An 18957-nucleotide genomic window follows, 5' to 3' on the forward strand; every position below is an offset into this window, starting at 1 on the left:
CCAGCTTGGGGTCCCAGGGCATTCCAGCCCACCCCCCTTCGGGGGGGTCAGAGCCATCTCTGTCTCCCAGCCATCTCTCCAGCCTGCTTCCAGCACTCTCCCCTCAGCGACCCCTCCCACAGCCTTTGTTCAGTTTCCCGGGCTCAGGAGTCACCTGGCCTTCAACCCCTTCCTGGGTTCTCATGTTACACACTCACGTATGCGCCCTCGGGCAGATCCCATCCTCCAATGCAGACTATCCCCTGTCAGCATTCACAGACCACAGTGAGAACAGGCCCAGTTCGTCACAAGGCCAATTCAGGCAATTCCCCTGAATCGGGCCCCGCGCCTAAGAGGGCCCAGCGACCTTGCTGCCACTGGTACGCCGTACCAGGGCGGCCCGGCTTCCCCAGGGGCAATTTAAAGGGCTTGGGGATCCCAGCAGGGGCTGGAGCCCCAGGCCCTTTAAATTGCCACTAGAGCTCCACTGCTGGAGCCCTGGGGTAGGGCTGCGGGGCTCTGGGGGCTATTTAAAAAGTCTGGGGCTCCACTTGTTTCTACCGCCCCGGCCCTTTAAATAGCTGCTGGAGCCCCACCGCTTCCCCAGGGCTCCGGCAGCTATTTAAAGGTTCAGGACGGTAGAAGCAGGGGAGCCCCTCCCCTGCCCGCAGCCAGCCCCCGCTGCACCCCCCGCCCGCACCAGCCCCCCACCCCCTGCCCTGCCTGCAGCCAGCCCCTGTCTCCAGCCAGCCCCTGTTGCACCCCCTGCCCGCACCAGCCCCCCACCCCCTGCCCTGCCTGCAGCCAGCCCCTGTCTCCAGCCAGCCCCTGCTGCACCCCCTGCCCGCACCAGCCCCCCACCCCCTGCCCTGCCTGCAGCCAGCCCCTGTCTCCAGCCAGCCCCGCACCCCCTGCCCTGCCTCCAGCCTGACCCCACCTCCAGTCAGCCCCTGCCCTGCCCCTGCCCTGCCTCCAGCCAGCAATGTACGTAACATATAATTTTGTTTTTATTTATATAGCTATGGAACGTAAATAACACATGGAAGAAAGTAAAGGGGTTTTTTTTACGTGATTTTTTTTCTTTTTTAGTCATCCATGCTGGGGCCCCGCCGAAAATGTTCGAATTCGGCCCCGCACTTCCTAAAGCCGGCCCTGACTCCGAGGTCTGGTCATTCCCCTTGGCTCTGTTGGTCCACCCCAGCAGGGACGGCCCGTGGACTGCGCTGGCCTGGGAGGGCCGTACCGCGGGAGGGGGCAGCTACCGGTGAGAGAGGAAGAGAGCTGCCCCACTACCTGCAGCCGCTGAGGGGATCCGGTGGTGAGCAGACACCCTTACGCTGCCTTCACCCAGACGGCGACCTGGAGACGAGCGCGGGGGGCTAGGACGAGGCCCGGGGAGGGCAGCCGTACGCACTGACAGCCCTCGTGGGGCCTGGATCGGAGTCCAGTGGAGCGGGAGGGTCCAGGCTCCCCTACCATCAACCCCCCGCACGTCACAGGCCTAAGCCCTGACCACTAGGTGACGCTACATGACCAACACCCCCCGAGCGAGGGGGCAGGGGGGGATTTTACCTGTGTACTCGGCGTTGGGGGACCGACCCTGGGCCCTGCGCCCAGGTCTGGTGCCCACGGCTCAAACAGGGTGTTGAGATTGGAGGGGGGCAGGAAAGAGCCACCAGGTGACTGGCCAGGCAGCGAGTGCGAGAGACAGACAGCCGCTGGCGAGGTGACGTGCTCAGGGTGTGACGCCGGCACAGCCAGAACCCCCGGCGCTGCCCTGGGCGCTTGTACCCAGCCGGGAAAGGCCGAGCTCGGCCCCATGGCCCAGGGCAGCTCAGCAGTGAGCGGTGGATTGGCAGGAGGGAGGCTGATGATCCCTGGGAACAGGCTGCCGGAGTCTCCGTCGCTTCTTACCTCCAGAGCCAGGCCGGAGCCGGCTTCAGCCACACACGAGTTCTGGGCGCGACGCAGCGGGGCCGGGAGGGGGGCAAGGGCCTGGGCTACCAGCAGACCAGACTGGGTGAGCTGCCGGCCCCTTCTGGCTCTGCCGGGGGACGGGGAGCTGCCCTGGACCCCAGGCTCTGCGGAGGGGGGGAGCGGCTCTGGCCCCCAGCATCTGTGAGGGGAGGGGTGTAACGAACTGGGCCTGTTCTTACTGTGGTGTGTGAATGCTGACAGGGGAGTGTGGCTAGAATAGTCTGCATTGGGGGATGGGAGTCTGAGTCTGCCCGAGGGCGAATACCTGAGCGTGTAACATGAGAACCCAGGAAGGGGTTGGAGGCCAGGTAACACCTTGGCCCGGGAAACTGAACAAAGGCTGTGGGAGGGGTCGCTGAAGGCAGAGTGCTGGAAGCGGGCTGGAGAGATGGCTGGGAGGCAGAGATGGCTCTGACCCCCCCCCAAAAGGGGGGTGGGCTGGGATGCCCTGGGACCCCAAGCTGGACCTAACTGAGGGGGGCCCTGTTGTCTGTGCCTGCAAGACCTGTCTTGGACTGTATTCCTGTCATCCAAATAAACCTTCTGCTTTACTGGCTGGCTGAAAGTCATGGTAAATCGCAGGAAGCCGGGGGTGCAGGGCCCTAAGTCCCCCAATACTCCGTGACAACTGGTGGCAGCGGCGGGATCTACTGCACCCCGTGGACGGCACTTCCTGCAGTAAGTGACTGGGGAGCAGTAAAACGAAGGGGGATTGACGGGAACCAGGCGTGCTAAAAAGTGAGAGAAAGACGGTTATTACCCCTGGAAGTGTGTGACCAGCAAGAAGAACTTTTGCAGTAACAGGGTCCCCCGGGGGGATCGCAGCGAGTGGTCCCAGGGGCGGAGAAGTCTGCAGCTCGATCCTGGCAGAGAGGTGGTGACCTTGAGAAGGGCTGGCACACTAGGGGTCTCCCTGGGAACTGTGGGGAACTGTGAGCACACAGGCCGGTGAGTGGCCAGCAGGAAGATGTATGCCAAGCGGCTTAAGAGCGACCTGGTGGAGCTGTGCAAGCAGAGGGGGCTGCGCACTGGGAGGCTCACCAAAGAACAGCTCATTGCCCGGCTGGAGGCGGAAGATCGCGCGAATGAACTGATCCCTGTGTCTCAGGGAAGCAGCCTGGCAAATGCAGCGCAGGCACCAGAGTCTGTCCCAGCTGGGAGTGGTCAGCCGGCTGCTGAGGGCTTCCCGAGACCCCTCCTTCCTATGCCTAGGGGAAGGGTGGGGAGGAGCCCAGCAAATACCGAAGGCGCCGTGACCCCCCCGGCCAGCAGGGGATCCTCCCGGCGAAGCTCGCCGGCCAGCAGAGGATCCTCCCGGCGACGTTCGGCATCCGTGGAGCGGAATTGGCTGGAATGGGAGAAAAAGCTAAAACTAAGAAAGCTGAAGGATCGTGAACAACAAAAACAGCGTCAGCATAAACGGAAAAAAAAAGAAAAACAAAGACAGCATAAACTGAAACTGGCAAAATTGAAGGGCAGCGAACCCCCGGCTGCGGTGAGTGAGGGGGGACCCAGGACTGCACAGAGCTTTGATAAGTGCATCCTGGCCCCACGCAAGGAGGGGGAGGACATGGATGACTTCCTGGAGGCCTTTAAGACGGCCTGCGAGCTGCACCGGGTTGATCCCGCGGACAGACTCCGGGTCCTTACCCCCTTACTGGACCCCAAAGCCGTGGCATTGTACCGCCAACTGGAGGAGGCAAAGAAAGGGGACTACGAACTATTCAAAAAGGCCCTGCTACGTAAGTTTGGGCTGACTCCTAAGATGTACCGGGAAAGGTTCCGGAGTCAGGATAAAACCCCTGAGATCTCATATCTGCAACTAGCCGTCCGCATGAAAGAATACGCCAGCAAGTGGGCTGATGGGGCCCAGACAAAGGAGAACCTGGTCAAACTGCTGGTACTGGAGCAACTGTATAAGCGGTGCCCATCCGACCTAAGGCTGTGGTTGGTGGACAAAAAGCCAGAGAACCCGCGACATGCAGGCCGGCTGGCCGATGAGTTTGTAAAGAGCCGGTCAGGAAATAAAAGGGAGGAGTCCCAAAGGAACAGTCCCACCACAACGCAAAAAAAGAGTCACCATGGAACCTCCCTGTGAAAAAATACAGAAAAACCCCATCAAAGGAAAACATCCGGCATCAGAACCATCCAACCCACTCAAGGGGACCCATGGGACATGGGCTGCTACCACTGTGGCCAAAAAGGCCACATACGGGCCCAGTGCCCCAGGCTCAGGGACAGACTGAGCAGACCGAACCCACAGAGGGTTGACTGGGTAGAGACCCAGCCAGGCGAGAGGCAGCATTCCCAGGGAAGGGGGGCTGGCAGAGTACCACCTGCTAAGGAGGGAGGAGAGCTCCAGGCCAGCTCCTCTAGGGGGCTGGATGCTCCAGACTCAGGGTTTTTGGTTTATACGGTGGGCGCGGGGCTATCCCTCCGGAGAGAGTACCTTGTTCCCCTGGAGGTGGATGGAAGGAAGGTCAATAAATACTGGGATACAGGCGCAGAGGTGACGCTGGCCCGGCCCGAGGTGGTGGCCCCAGATCAGGTGGTGCCCAACACCTACCTGACCCTGACGGGGGTGGGCAAAACACCAGTCAAAGTGCCCGTGGCAAGGGTACACCTGAAGTGGGGGGCCAAGGAGGGCCCCAAGGATGTGGGGGTACACCCGTATTTGCCCACTAAGGTATTGATGGGGGGACCTGAAGAACTGGCCAAGCAACCCCCAAAGGGCACTGGTTGTGACCCGCGGTCAAAGCCGGCAAGGGGCACTGCGCCCTGGCCTTGGGGGGGGTGCCTTGCCTGAGGCGCAGGACCCTAACCTGGTGGGGAGGGAACGCCCAGGGACGCGGCTCAGGGAGGCTGCAGCTTCAGCCCCAGCGGGCGAGGAAGAGCAGGTGGCCATCCCTGTCCCAGCTGCTGAGTTCCAGGCCGAGTTACAGAGAAATCCCTCCTTGCGAAAAATAAGGAACCTGGCTGACCTCAATGCGGTACAGACCATGGGACGAGGTGGCCGGAAAAGGTTCCTGTGGGAGAAGGGGTTCCTGTACCGAGAATGGGCTCCCCCAGGGAAAATGAAGTCAGGGGGAATCAGGAGGCAGCTGGTGGTACCCCAGAAGTATCGCCGCCAGCTGCTGTGCCGGGCCCATGACATTCCCCTCTCAGGGCACCAGGGAACCTGGCGTACCCAGCAAAGGCTGCTACGAAGCTTTTACTGGCCTGGGGTCTTTGTTACTGTCCGACAGTACTGCGGATCCTGTGACCCCTGTCAGAGTGGGAGAAAGGCCTGGAACAAGGGAAAAACAGCTTTAGGACCCTTGCCCAGCATAGAGGAGCCTTTCCGGAGGGTGGCCAAGGTTAAAAGGGCGGCTCTAAACCAAGAGAGCCCAAAGCACAGACCTCCAGACTGGAGCGCTGGAAAAAGACCACAGCCCAGTTGAAACCCCAGAGGTATGGGGGTGGGAAAAGGGCACAGGCCGCATAAACCTTCCCACATGCAAACTGCAAGGGCCATCAAGCACCCCCGACCTAAGGGGGGGTGTAAAACTGGAGGGGCCTGGTGTAATTCTCACCAAGGAATGGGAGGGATGCGGGGGCATCCATGGGAACGGGGGTAGGTTCGAACTTCCCCGGGTCACTGGCTAAAGTGACCCTGCTCAGTTCGGTCTCGAAGGGGGGAGATGTGACGAACTGGGCCTGTTCTCACTGTGGTCTGTGAATGCTGACAGGGGAGTGTGGCTGGATAGTCTGCATTGGAGGATGGGATCTGCCCGAGGGCGAATACCTGAGCGTGTAACATGAAAACCCAGGAGGGGGTTGGAGGCCAGGTGACACCTTGGCCCGGGAAACTGAACAAAGGCTGTGGGAGGGGTCGCTGAAGGCAGAGTGCTGGAAGCGAGCTGGAGAGATGGCTGGGAGGCAGAGATGGCTCTGACCTCCCAAGGGGGGCTGGGATGCCCTGGGACCCCCAGATGGACCTAACTGAGGGGGTCCCTGTTGTCTGTGCCTGCAAGACCTGTCTTGGACTGTATTCCTGTCATCCAAATAAACCTTCTGCTTTACTGGCTGGCTGAGAGTCATGGTGAATCGCAGGAAGCCGGGGGTGCAGGGCCCTGAGTCCCCCAATACTCCGTGACAAGGGGGAAAGCTGCCCTGGCCCCCAGGCTCTGCGTGGGGGGAGCTGCCCTGAGGCCGGAGACAATTCACGCCTGGTCACTGAGCGAGTGTTTCTGAGAAGCAGCAAAGAGTGAAAAAGGGAAGCACCCTCCCTCTCCGTCCCCCTGGGCCCCAGAGTGTAACACCCCCCCCACACAGAGCTCTGCCACGGGGATGGGGGGGGGCGTGCCCGGGGCCCCACCACGGCCTGCCTGTGCCCGCTCCTAGACCAGGGCTCGCGAGGCAGGGACAGGCTGCTCCTGCCTGGGTTGTGCGGTGGGGGCGGGCGTCTGTGCCCCTCCGTCTGTGGGCCTCTGGTTACCCCCTCCCCCTCTCGCGCTCCAGCCTCATTCCCCGAGAGTGAGACTGTGGTTTTGCTATCTCACGGGACAGGACATAATGAAATAACCAGTCAGGGACTTCCCTTTCCGTCTGAGCCCAGACCCTCCGGCGCCCGGAGCAGACAGCGCCCAGCCCCGCCCGGACCGATGGACCCCCGCTGCCTCTGGCTCTGGGGTCTGCTCACAGGTAGGTCCCACTCTCCCCCCGCCCGGAGCAATGGACCTGCTGCCTCTGGCTCTGGGGTCTGCTCAGAGGTGGGTCTGGCTGGTCCCTGTTCTGTCCCCGGGGGGTGCAGGCAGGTCAGTGCTGCGGGTGAGGCTGGCAGTGGGGAGCGAGGAAGGGTCTTGGGCAGTTCCAAGGTGCCCAGGGCAGGTGGCTCCTCTGGACGGGGGGGGGGGGGGATGACGGGGCCTTGTGCACACGCAGGACGTGAGGGTGGGAATTCGCACGCACGCTGGGGCAGGAGCGGAAGGGGCCTAGTGCAGGTAGCGCAGGCCTGACTGGTGCTCGGTCCAGTGCCCCTCGCAATGGGGGCTGGGGCCAGGCCGGGCCCTGCGACTTGGAACGAGGCTCCTTGTGCTTCTCTCTCCACCTCCCCCAGCCTCGGCTGAATTCGCATCAGTCTGCAGCTTGTCTCTGCTGAGGTGGCTGTGGCCGGGGGGTTGTACACTGTGTGGGTCCGCATTGTTGCCGGCACAGGGGCCTGAGGACAGCAACAGTGGGGTTCATTGCCCGGAGTGCTTCGCGTCAATAAACATCCCGAGGTGGAGAAACAATCAAAGTTTATTTGAGATCTCAAAGTGGTGCAAGGAGACAGGCAAGTCTCAAATCAAGGACACCAGAAAAACAGTTTCTCTCTTTGTCATAACTATAAAGGGAAGGGTAACAGCTGTCCTGTGTACAGTACTATAAAATCCCTCCTGGCCAGAGACTCCAAAATCCTTTTCCCTGTAAAGGGTTAAGAAGCTCAGGTAACCGGGCTGGCATCTGACCTAAAGGACCAATAAGGGGACAAGATACTTTCAAATCTTGGGGGGAGGGGGGGGAAGGCTGTTGTTTGTGTTCTTTGTTTGGGAGTGTGTTCGTTCTCGGGACTGAGAGGGACCAGACATCAATCCAGGTTCTCCACATCTTTCTAAACAAGTCTCTCCTATTTCAAACTTGTAAGTAAATAGCCAGGCAAGGCGTGTTAGTTTTCCTTTGTTTTCTCAACTTGTAAATGAACCTTTTACTAGAGTGTTTATCTTTGTTTGCTGTACTTTGAACCTGAGACTAGAGGGGAGTCCTCTGAGCTCTTTAAGTTTGATTACCCTGTAAGGTTAATTTCCATACTGATTTTACAGAGATGATTTTTACCTTTTTCTTTAATTAAAAACCTTCTTTTTAAGAACCTGATTGATTTTTCCTTGTTTTAAGATCCAAGGGGTTTGGATCTTGATTCACCAGGAGTTGGTGGGAGGAAGGAGGGGAATGGTTAATTTCTCCTTGTTTTAGATCCAAGGGGATTGGATCTGTGTTCACCAGGAGTTGGTGGGAGGAAGGAGGGGAATGGTTAATTTCTCCTTGTTTTAAAATCCAAGGGGTTTGGATCTGTATTCACCAGGGAATTGGTGAAGGTTTTTCAAGGCTTCTCAGAAAGGGAAAAATTGAAATGGTGGCAGCGGAACCAGATCTAAGCTGGTAGTTAAGCTTAGAAGTTTTCATGCAGGCCCCTACATTTGTACCCTAAAGTTCAAAGTGGGGATCCAGCCTTGACACTCTTCTTTATACATTTTACAACTAAGCCCCCCCTACTCCCCCTCCCCTCTCTACCGAAGGCATGTTTATACATTTAAGCAATTAAATCATTCTAGGGCTATAAATCTAGCTTGTTAGTAACACTCCTCTAAACAGTTATTTGGTCCTGTTTACCCTTAGTTTATTACCCCTTCCCCAGCTAGAAACATGCAAACCTCATCATTATCGTTTGGTACCTGGTATGAGCAAGGTCGTAATTGCTAACTGGCTCTTTACACATTCCAATTCCTGTCCTTGATTTTTGAGGTCGATTAGAGTTAAACATGGAAGGACAGAGTTTAAACATGGAAGAACTTTGGCTCAGGCAGGCCTAGTAACCCCAACAGCATTGTCTCTGGCTTTGTACTGGGTCTCCTTGCAAAAGTCCAGTCTCGTCAACTCCTCTGTTGAGTTCCTCCACCTTTCTCACTAGGCCCATCATGGCTGCCGCGCTGCGGCTGAGAAGGTTGTTGGGCTTTGATCCTTTCACCACATGCACAGTGAAGGCTTTGTCTCTGTAAGTTATCTCTGTGGTGAAGTGGCCCCTGCAGATCAGAAACCCTCCAGGGCGAGTCAGAGCTGGGCCAGGGAACGTCAGCTCTGGGAAGGTTGAAGGTGATTGTAAGTCCCCTATGAGAGCACTGTGACATCAGCTCCTGAGTCACTGTTAACGGTAATAATCTTGCCAGGATGTCACGGAGTCACAGACCAGATGCTCTGGGACTGCTCTGTTTGAATCCAGCCAGGACTCTGGGGCAGTGTCGCTCCCCTCAGGGCACACAATCCAGGGCAAAATTCCTCCTCAGCTGTGGCCTTCCTGGGTCTGACCTCGGAGCATTCAGCACCCCTGTCCTCACCGTGTGCATCCCGCAGCGGGTCTGCCCGGGCGGGGTCCTGGGGAAGCCAGAGGGCCCTGCACCCCAACTCCGCAGTCAGACGTGACTCTCAGCCAGCGTAAAATGGAAGGTTCATTAGTCGACAGGAATACATCTTGGAACAGAACTTGTTAGCACAGAAATCAGTGACTTTCAGCCAACTCCCTCTGGGGGAACCCCGGGCCAGATGCCCTGGACTCCCCCCTCTCCGAGTCCCCCACCGCAGACTGAACTGGACCCAGCTGCCTGGCCTCGGACACGCCCGTTGCCCATCCTCTGATCTTTGTCTGGCTTCCCGGGCAAAGTGTCACCTGGTCCATCCCCCTCCTGGTTCTCAGGTGACGAAGGGCATCGGCCATTACTTACATGGAGGCAGCTGGGCAGCCTCACCTGCCCCCAAGGGCCACAGCAAAAGTCACACCCCCTTATTCCCACCACCTAGGCATTGGTGCAGTACATGGGAAACTGAGGCACACACAGTAGTCATATACGATAGTAAGACTCACATACAACATAACAAGGGAAAACCTCACTTCGTCACATCGGAATATTCAGGTTCACTCTCCAGGCAGGCTCGGTGTCATCACACGTGATAGATCCCAGAAACAACAGCTCTTGATTGTTGGTAATAGCAGCCAACTCCCTGACGGCTTTGGTGTGGGAAACAGCTGGAGAACGTCCATATTTCCTGCGTTTATTACACCCTGTGCCTGTGGCTGGACATGCATCATCTCTTGGGACATGACTTTTTCCATCCCTTGTGCACATAAGCTGGAATTTGTCCCTTTTAGTCAGGGGAATTCTCTCTCCTTTCCTCAGGGTTTTATGATAATGACCTTTTACAAGTGTCTGTTTACAGTTTCTAAGCTAGTTTCAGGTGTTTCAAGTCGCTCTGGCCTTTTGTTCTGTTGTTGGACTAGTTCAGACTGCTTTGCTATGTGTAGAATCATAGAATCATAGAATCATAGAATATCAGAGTTGGAAGGGACCTCAAGAGGTCATCTAGTCCAACCCCCTGCTCAAAGCAGGACCAATTCCCAGCTAAATCATCCCAGCCAGGGCTTTGTCAAGCCGGGCCTTAAAAACCTCCAAGGAAGGAGACTCCACCACCTCCCTAGGTAACGCATTCCAGTGTTTCACCACCCTCCTAGTGAAATAGTTTTTCCTAATATCCAACCTGGACCTCCCCCACTGCAACTTGAGACCATTGCTCCTTGTTCTGTCATCTGCCACCACTGAGAACAGCCGAGCTCCATCCTCTTTGGAACCCCCTTCAGGTAGTTGAAGGCTGCTATCAAATCCCCCCTCATTCTTCTCTTCTGGAGACTAAACAATCCCAGTTCCCTCAGCCTCTCCTCATAAGTCATGTGCTCCAGACCCCTAATCATTTTTGTTGCCCTCCGCTGGACTCTTTCCAATTTTTCCACATCCTTCTTGTAGTGTGGGGACCAAAACTGGACACAGTACTCCAGATGAGGCCTCACCAATGTCGAATAAAGGGGAACGATCACGTTCCTCGATCTGCTGGCAATGCCCCTACTTATACAGCCCAAAATGCCGTTAGCCTTCTTGGCAACAAGAGCACACTGTTGACTCATATCCAGCTTCTCGTCCACTGTGACCCCTAGGTCCTTTTCTGCAGAACTGCTACCTAGCCATTCGGTCCCTAGTCTGTAGCAGTGCATGGGATTCTTCCGTCCTAAGTGCAGGACTCTGCACTTGTCCTTGTTGAACCTCATCAGGTTTTTTTCGGCCCAATCCTCTAATTTGTCTAGGTCCCTCTGTATCCGATCCCTACCCTCTAGTGTATCTACCACGCCTCCTAGTTTAGTGTCATCTGCAAACTTGCTGAGAGTGCAGTCCACACCATCCTCCAGATCATTAATAAAGATATTAAACAAAACCGGCCCCAGGACCGACCCTTGGGGCACTCCGCTTGAAACCGGCTGCCAACTAGACATGGAGCCATTGATCACTACCCGTTGAGCCCGACGATCTAGCCAGCTTTCTATCCACCTTACAGTCCATTCATCCAGCCCATACTTCTTTAACTTGGCGGCAAGAATACTGTGGGAGACCGTATCAAAAGCTTTGCTAAAGTCAAGGAATAACACATCCACTGCTTTCCCCTCATCCACAGAGCCAGTTATCTCATCATAGAAGGCAATTAGGTTAGTCAGGCACGACTTCCCCTTCATGAATCCATGCTGACTGTTCCTGATCACTTTCCTCTCCTCTAAATGTTTCATAATTGATTCCTTGAGGACCTGCTCCATGATTTTTCCAGGGACTGAGGTGAGGCTGACTGGCCTGTAGTTCCACGGATCCTCCTTCTTCCCTTTTTTAAAGATGGGCACTACATTAGCCTTTTTCCAGTCATCCGGGACCTCCCCCGATCACCATGAGTTTTCAAAAATAATGGCTAATGGCTCTGCAATCTCACCCGCCAACTCCTTTAGCACCCTCGGATGCAGCGCATCCGGCCCCATGGACTTGTGCACGTCCAGTTTTTCTAAATAGTCCCGAACCACTTCTTTCTCCACAGAGGGTTGGTCACCTTCTCCCCATGCTGTACTGCCCAGTGCAGCAATCTGGGAGCTGACCTTGTGCGTGAAGACAGAGGCAAAAAAATCATTGAGTACATTAGCTTTTTCCACATCCTCGGTCACTAGGTTGCCTCCCTCATTCAGTAAGGGGCCCACACTTTCCTTGATTTTCTTCTTGTTGCTAACATACCTGAAGAAACCCTTCTTGTTACTCTTAACATCTCTTGCTGGCTGCAACTCCAAGTGTGATTTGGCCTTCCTGATTTCACTCCTGCACGCCTGAGCAATATTTTTATACTCCTCCCTGGTCATTTGTCCAATCTTCCACTTCTTGTAAGCTTCTTTTTTGTGTTTAAGATCAGCAAGGATTTCACTGTTTAGCCAAGCTGGTCGCCTGCCATATTTACTATTCTTTCTACACATCGGGATGGTTTGTTCCTGCAACCTCAATAAGGATTCTTTAAAATACAGCCAGCTCTCCTGGACCCCTTTGCCCTTCATGTTATTCTCCCAGGGGATCCTGCCCATCTGTTCCCTGAGGGAGTCAAAGTCTGCTTTTCTGAAGTCCAGGGTCCGTATTCTGCTGCTCTCCTTTCTTCCTTGTGTCAGGATCCTGAACTCGACCATCTCATGGTCACTGCCTCCCAGGTTCCCAACCACTTTTGCTTCCCCTACTAGTTCTTCCCTGTTTGTGAGTAGCAGGTCAAGAAAAGCTTTGCCCCTAGTTGGTTCCTCCAGCACTTGCACCAGGAAATTGTCCCCTACACTTTACAAAAATTTCCTGGATTGCCTGTGCACCGCTGTATTGCTCTCCCAGCAGATATCAGGGTGATTAAAGTCTCCCATGAGAACCAGGGCCTGCGATCTAGCAACTTCTGCTAGTTGCCAGAAGAAAGCCTCGTCCACCTCATCCCCCTGGTCTGGTGGTCTATAGCAGACTCCGACCACGACATCACCCTTGTTGCTCCCACTTCTCAACTTTATCCAGAGACTCTCAGGTTTTTCTGCAGTTTCATACTGGAGCTCTGAGCAGTCATATTCCTCTCTTACATACAACGCAACTCCCCCACCTTTTCTGCCCTGCCTGTCCTTCCTGAACAGTTTATATCCATCCATGACAGTACTCCAGTCATGTGAGTTATCCCACCAAGTCTCTGTTATTCCAATCACATCATAGTTCCCTGACTGTGCCAGGACTTCCAGTTCTCCCTGCTTGTTTCCCAGGCTTCTTGCATTTGTGTATAGGCACTTAAGATAACTCATCGATCGTCCCTCTTTCTCAGCATGAGACAGAAGTCCTCCCCTCTTGCGCTCTCCTGCTTGTGCTTCCTCCCAGGATCCCATTTCCCCACTTACCTCAGGGCTTTGGTCTCCTTCCCCCGGTGAACCTAGTTTAAAGCCCTCCTCACTAAGTTAGCCAGCCTGCTGGCGAAGATGCTCTTCCCTCTCTTCGTTAGGTGGAGCCCGTCTCTGCCTAGCACTCCTCCTTCTTGGAACACCATCCCATGGTCAAAGAATCCAAAGCCTTCTCTCCAACACCACCTGCGTAGCCATTCGTTGACTTCCACGATTCGACGGTCTCTACCAGGCCTTTTCCTTGCACAGGGAGGATGGACGAGAACACCACTTGCGCCTCAAACTCCTTTATCCTTCTTCTCAGAGCCACGTAGTCTGCAGTGATCCGCTCAAGGTCATTCTTGGCAGTATCATTGGTGCCCACGTGGAGAAGCAGGAAGGGGTAGCGATCTGAGGGCTTGATGAGTCTTGGCAGTCTCTCCGTCACATCGTGTATCCTAGCTCCTGGCAAGCAGCAGACCTCTCAGTTTTCCCGGTCGGGGCGGCAGATAGATGACTCAGTCCCCCTGAGGAGGGAGTCCCCGACCACCACCACCCTCCTCCTCCTCTTGGGAGTGGTGGTCGTGGAACCCCCATCCCTAGGACAGTGCATCTTTTGCCTTCCAATCGGTGGAGTCTCCTTCTGCTCCCTTCCCTCAGATGGGTCATCTAGTCCACTCTCCGCATTAGTACCTGTAGAGAGAACATGGAAACGATTGCTCACCTGTATCTCCATTGCTGGTGCATGGACACTCCTCTTCCTCCTTCTGGAGGTCACATGCTGCCAAACCTCCTCACAATCCTTCTGTCCCTGCTGCGCCTGCTCTGAATCTTCAGAACATTGTGGCCGTAGAAGCATCTCCTGACGTCTGTCCAGGAAATCTTCATTTTCCCTTATGCAACGCAGAGTCGACACTCGTTTCTCCAGCCCTCGAACCTTCTCTTCCAACATGGAGACCAGCTTGCACTTTGTACAGACAAAGTCGCTTCTGTCCTGTGGAAGAAAGACAAACATGGCACAACCTGTGCAGGTTACAACAGCTGATGGCTCACCTTCCATATCACCGTCCTCTTAAGAGCTTCCTCAACCGCTGCGGGTACTACTCAGAGAAACCTGCAGATGAAAGCCTCAGTGCGCTCTTCCCACGCGAGCTCCCAGGCAAACTCCCGCTGTTAGCCTCTGCTGTTCGTACAGCTGTGGCGAGGTTTAAATCTCTGTTCAGCTGTCGCTGCTGTGAACGGTTTTTATCCGTTAACCCAGGAACCAGCCTGTCTCCAATATTGTCATGTTCTGCCGCCCCAAATCAGTTTTCAGCCAACGCACGCAGAGCTCTTATAAAACAGTCAACATTTTCCCCTGCTCCTTGAATTCTCTGGTGAAAACACACTCTTCATGGACCTCATTTCTCTGCAGTATAAAGTGCGCATCCAACACAGCCAGAACCCTTCCTAGCCATCTTTGTGACTGTCTTCAGTAAAGACAAAGGATTTAACTATCTGCTCTGCCTGCTTCCCCGTAGCACACATTAAAGTTGATACCGGTTTATCTCCGGTGTCTTTGTGGAGTTTAGTATCAGAGGGGTTCAAATTTGGTGACAATATATACCTCCAGACCAGTGGCACCGCTATGGGCACCCGCATGGCCCCACAATATGCCAACATTTTTATGGCTGACCTGGAACAACGCTTCCTCAGCTCCCGTCCACTCATGCCCCTTCTCTACCTACGCTATATTGATGACATCTTCATCATCTGGACCCATGGGAAGGAGACCCTTGAGGAATTCCACCATGATTTCAACAGCTTCCACCCCACCATCAACCTCAGCCTGGACCAATCTACACGGGAGGTCCACTTCCTGGACACCACCGTACAAATAAGCGATGGCCACATTAACACCACCCTATACCGAAAACCCACCGACCGCTACGCCTACCTTCATGCCTCCAGCTTCCACCCCGGTCACACCACATGATCCATTGTCTACAGCCAAGCACTGAGGTACAATCGCATCTGCTCCAACCCCTCAGACAGAGACCAACACCTACAAGATCTTCACCAAGCATTCTCAAAACTACGATACCCACACAAGGAAATAAAGAAACAAATCAACAGAGCCAGATGTGTACCCAGAAGCCTCCTGCTACAAGACAGGCCCAGAAGAGAAACCAACAGAACTCCACTGGCCATCACCTACAGTCCTCAGCTTAAACCTCTCCAATGCATCATCAGTGATCTACAACCCATCCTGGACAATGATCCCTCACTTTCACAGACCTTGGGAGGCAGGCCAGTCCTCACCCACAGACAACCTGCCAACCTTAAGCATATTCTCACCAGCAACCACGCACCGCACCATAACAACTCTAACTCAGGAACCAACCCATGCAACAAACCTCGATGCCAACTCTGCCCACATATCTACACCAGCAACACCATCACAGGACCTAACCAGATCAGCTACATCATCACCGGCTCATTCACCTGCACGTCCACCAATGTTATATATGCCATCATATGCCAGCAATGCCCCTCTGCTATGTACATTGGCCAAACTGGACAGTCACTACGCAAGAGGATAAATGGACACAAGTCAGATATCAGGAATGGCAATATACAAAAACCTGTAGGAGAACACTTCAACCTCCCTGGCCACACAATATCAGATGTAAAGGTAGCCATCTTACAGCAAAAAAACTTCAGGACCAGACTCCAAAGAGAAACTGCTGAGCTCCAGTTCATCTGCAAATTTGACACCATCAGATCAGGATTAAACAAAGACTGTGAATGGCTATCCAACTACAGAAGCAGTTTCTCCTCCCTTGGTGTTCACACCTCAACTGCTAGCAGAGCACCTCACCCTCCCTGATTGAACTAACCTCGTTATCTCCATACTGATTTATACCTGCCTCTGGAAATTTCCATTACTTGCATCTGAAGAAGTGAGGTTCTTACCCACGAAAGCTTATGCTCCCAATACTTCTGTTAGTCTCAAAGGTGCCACAGGACCCTCTGTTGCTTTTGTGGAGTTTGTTTGCAATTCAAACCTTGCAAAATATTCATCTCAAAGCCGAAGTTCTCTGGGTCATTGGCGAGTGGCACGTTGATTAGATCCCGCAGCGTTTGTTGCTTTGTTCCTTCTGTTCACAACCTCGCTGGTTGTTTTCTTTCCATCTCTGGTCTGAGTTTACTCCTGACACCATGTTCGTCTGTGCCAGATACGGGCTGGCTACAGAGCTTCCTTTCCAGAGAGACCCACCAGATGTGTTGATCGTAAGATCCTCTAATGCTCTGATAGGTAGGGCCCAGGTTAGCTTAGACAAGGTGTGTTACACTCAGCGCCCCAAGTGGCTGAACGGTGTAATACAGTTCACAGCCCATCACACCTTCTGTCTGTGTCTCTAGGGGGCGCGCTGCGGGGCGGCTGGGCACAGCGTGGCTGGTCCATGTATGTCCCCCCACGGATAACGGGGCTGAGAGGAGATTCCATTGTGCTGCCCTGCACCTTCACACACCCGATCCCCGACTACACGGGTGACATCCGGGTGATCTGGAAGCCCGATATTTTCCAATGCCTGGTGAGAAACAGCAGCACCGAGACCAGCAGCTTCGACAACTGCACGACGGGGCAGGGGCCGAGTGGGCGCTACCGCCTGGCCGGGGACCCCCGACGACACAACCTCTCCCTGCACATCGCAGGGCTGCAATACGAGGACAGCAGAGAGTACACGTGCCGCGTGATGATCCCACGTGTACCAGATGCCTACGAGAACAAGATTGGGATAATGCTCAACGTGGAAGGTACCGTGCCCAGGGTCAGGGGCTGAGCTCTTGGAGCCCGTCTAGGCAATCCCGGGGTCACGCAGTCTCTGCCAGCCAGGGCCCTGCTGCTGGCCGCAGCCTGGTGCAGGGGGGGAGGGATGTATGTGGTGCCGGGGGCCCTGGGCTCCGTTCGCTCCCAGAGGTGGGGCTGCTCCCCTCTGAGAATGGCCCCGTGCAGAGCCCCCATGGCCTGGAGCCGTCTGCGGGCAGAGCGCAGCATGGAGCTGTGTGAGGGCCCCACCCTCCTGACCCCTGCCTGCTGTGGGGCCAGACCGGCAGCCTCCCTGGCACCTGCCCCCCGTGCCCCTGTGCTGCGTGCCCGGGCAGGGCCTGCCCAGGGGATTGCTCTCTGCCATGGCTCAGCCACCCTGGGAGGCTCCAGGCCTTTTCCCTGCCCCAGTGGGGGTGTCTCCATAGTGCCCAGCCCCAAAGCAGATGGGGGGGGCGATCCCAGCCCCCCATGGGCTGCCTGCTCCCCCATCGGTGCCTCCTCTCCTCTCCCCACAGCGCGACCCAGCATCCTCAACCTCACGCTGCTCCCCGGGCCCCTCCCTGTGCGGGTGGCCTGCACGGCCGAGGGGATCCCCGTGCCCAACATCTCATGGCGGGGGCCGGCGGGGATCGAGGTGGTGCAGCTGCAGAACACTCCTGTGTCCCAGTACCAGACGACACAGGTGGTGTCAGTGAGCCAGAACGGGACCTACACCTGCCGGGCGGAGAACGTGCACTACTGGGCTGAGCGCTCGGTGCCCGTGGGGTCCACGGGGCCGCCCCTGCTGCTCATCGTCCTACTCCCAGCAGCCCTGCTCCTGCTCGCCGGCCTCCTGCTGCTCGTCCTCTGCTGCCGATGGAAAGGTAGGGGCGAGGCGCACCCGGGGCAGCCCCCACCCGCCTGGCACTGCAGCAGCCCCCGCAGCGGGCCCGGGCCAGGGCAGGCGTCGGCTGGAGTGGCTGCAGCGAGGGCCTCAGCTCAGCGCCACCCCCAGAGCCCCCAGCAAACCAGGCCACTCTGCAGTGAAGCCCTCCCTCCGCCCCATGGTGCATTGCCAGCGCAGGGCGACCCCCAGCAACCCCCACCCAGAGCGCAGTACCCGATGGGCGCTGCGGGCGTCCCAGAGCTGAGTGGGGAGGGGTCCTGATGGGCACTACGGGGGTCCCCAGGGCTGAGTGGGGGTGGTCCCGACGGGCGCTGCGGGGGTCCCAGGGCTGAGTGGGGAGGGGTCCCGACGGGCGCTGCGGGGGTCCCAGGGCTGAGTCGGGAGGGGTCCCGATGGGCGCTGCGGGGGTCCCAGGGCTGAGTGGGGAGGGGGTCCTGACGGGCGCTGCGGGGGTCCCAGGGCTGAGTGGGGAGGGGTCCCGACGGGCGCTGCGGGGGTCCCAGGGCTGAGTGGGGAGGGGTCCCGACGGGCGCTGCGGGGGTCCCAGGGCTGAGTGGGGAGGGGTCCCGACGGGCGCTGCGGGGGTCCCAGGGCTGAGGGGGGGGGGGTCCCGACGGGTGCTGCGGGGGGTCCCAGGGCTGAGGTATGGGGCTCCCTCCCCCAGCTACCCCCTGTGCCCCGGTGCTGTGGGGTGGGGGCGTATCCCTGGCACTGCCCCTTGCTCACAGCCATGTTTCTATGGCACCGGTCTCTGCAGTGCCGCAGGCTCCAGAACAGTGGGGTGGGCAGGGGGTGCAGGACGGGGCCCAGGCTGGCACCGGCACCATCTCTGATGTCTCCATTTTGTTCTCTTACAGGCCAGTGCCGGGTCCCAGGGAGGTGAGTGTCCTCACGATGCCTGTGTGTGTCAGTGGGTGTGCAAGGGCCGCGGGTGTGTCTAGGCGGGTGTGTCTGTGGGCTGTGTCTTGGTCGGTGTCCGAGGACATGGTGTGCATAGTGGGTGGGTGTGCAAGGTCTGCATGTGTGTGCCTGGGCGGGTGTGTGAGAGCAGGGTGTGTGTGTGTGTGTTTCTGGGTCGGTGTGCAAGGGCAGGATTTGTGTCAGTGGGGTTGTGTCTAGGTGGGTGTGTGAGGGCTGGGGGTGCATAGTAGGCAGGTGCGCAAGGCCTGGGGGGGAGTGTCAGGGGGTGGGTGTGCAAAGGCAGGGGCTGTGTCTGGGCAGGTAAGTTTAGGCAAGTGTGTGAGGGCAGGCTGTATGGAGTGTGTGTGTGTG

General features: G+C 56.5%; 1 protein-coding gene across 1 annotated transcript; it reads left to right on the forward strand.

Annotated features, from left to right (window-relative positions):
- The first annotated feature begins 6336 nt into the window (after positions 1-6336).
- Positions 6337-18568, forward strand: LOC135972330 (sialic acid-binding Ig-like lectin 15). Its single transcript, XM_065549926.1, has 4 exons — positions 6337-6639; positions 16391-16786; positions 17315-17662; positions 18543-18568. Exons 1-4 carry the CDS (start codon positions 6600-6602, stop codon positions 18566-18568), a joined length of 810 nt encoding a protein of 269 aa, XP_065405998.1. The 5' UTR covers positions 6337-6599.
- Positions 18569-18957: the final 389 nt, after the last annotated feature.

Source organism: Chrysemys picta, chromosome 6 (assembly GCF_011386835.1).
Source record: "Chrysemys picta bellii isolate R12L10 chromosome 6, ASM1138683v2, whole genome shotgun sequence".
NCBI classification, from domain to species: Eukaryota; Metazoa; Chordata; order Testudines; family Emydidae; genus Chrysemys; species Chrysemys picta.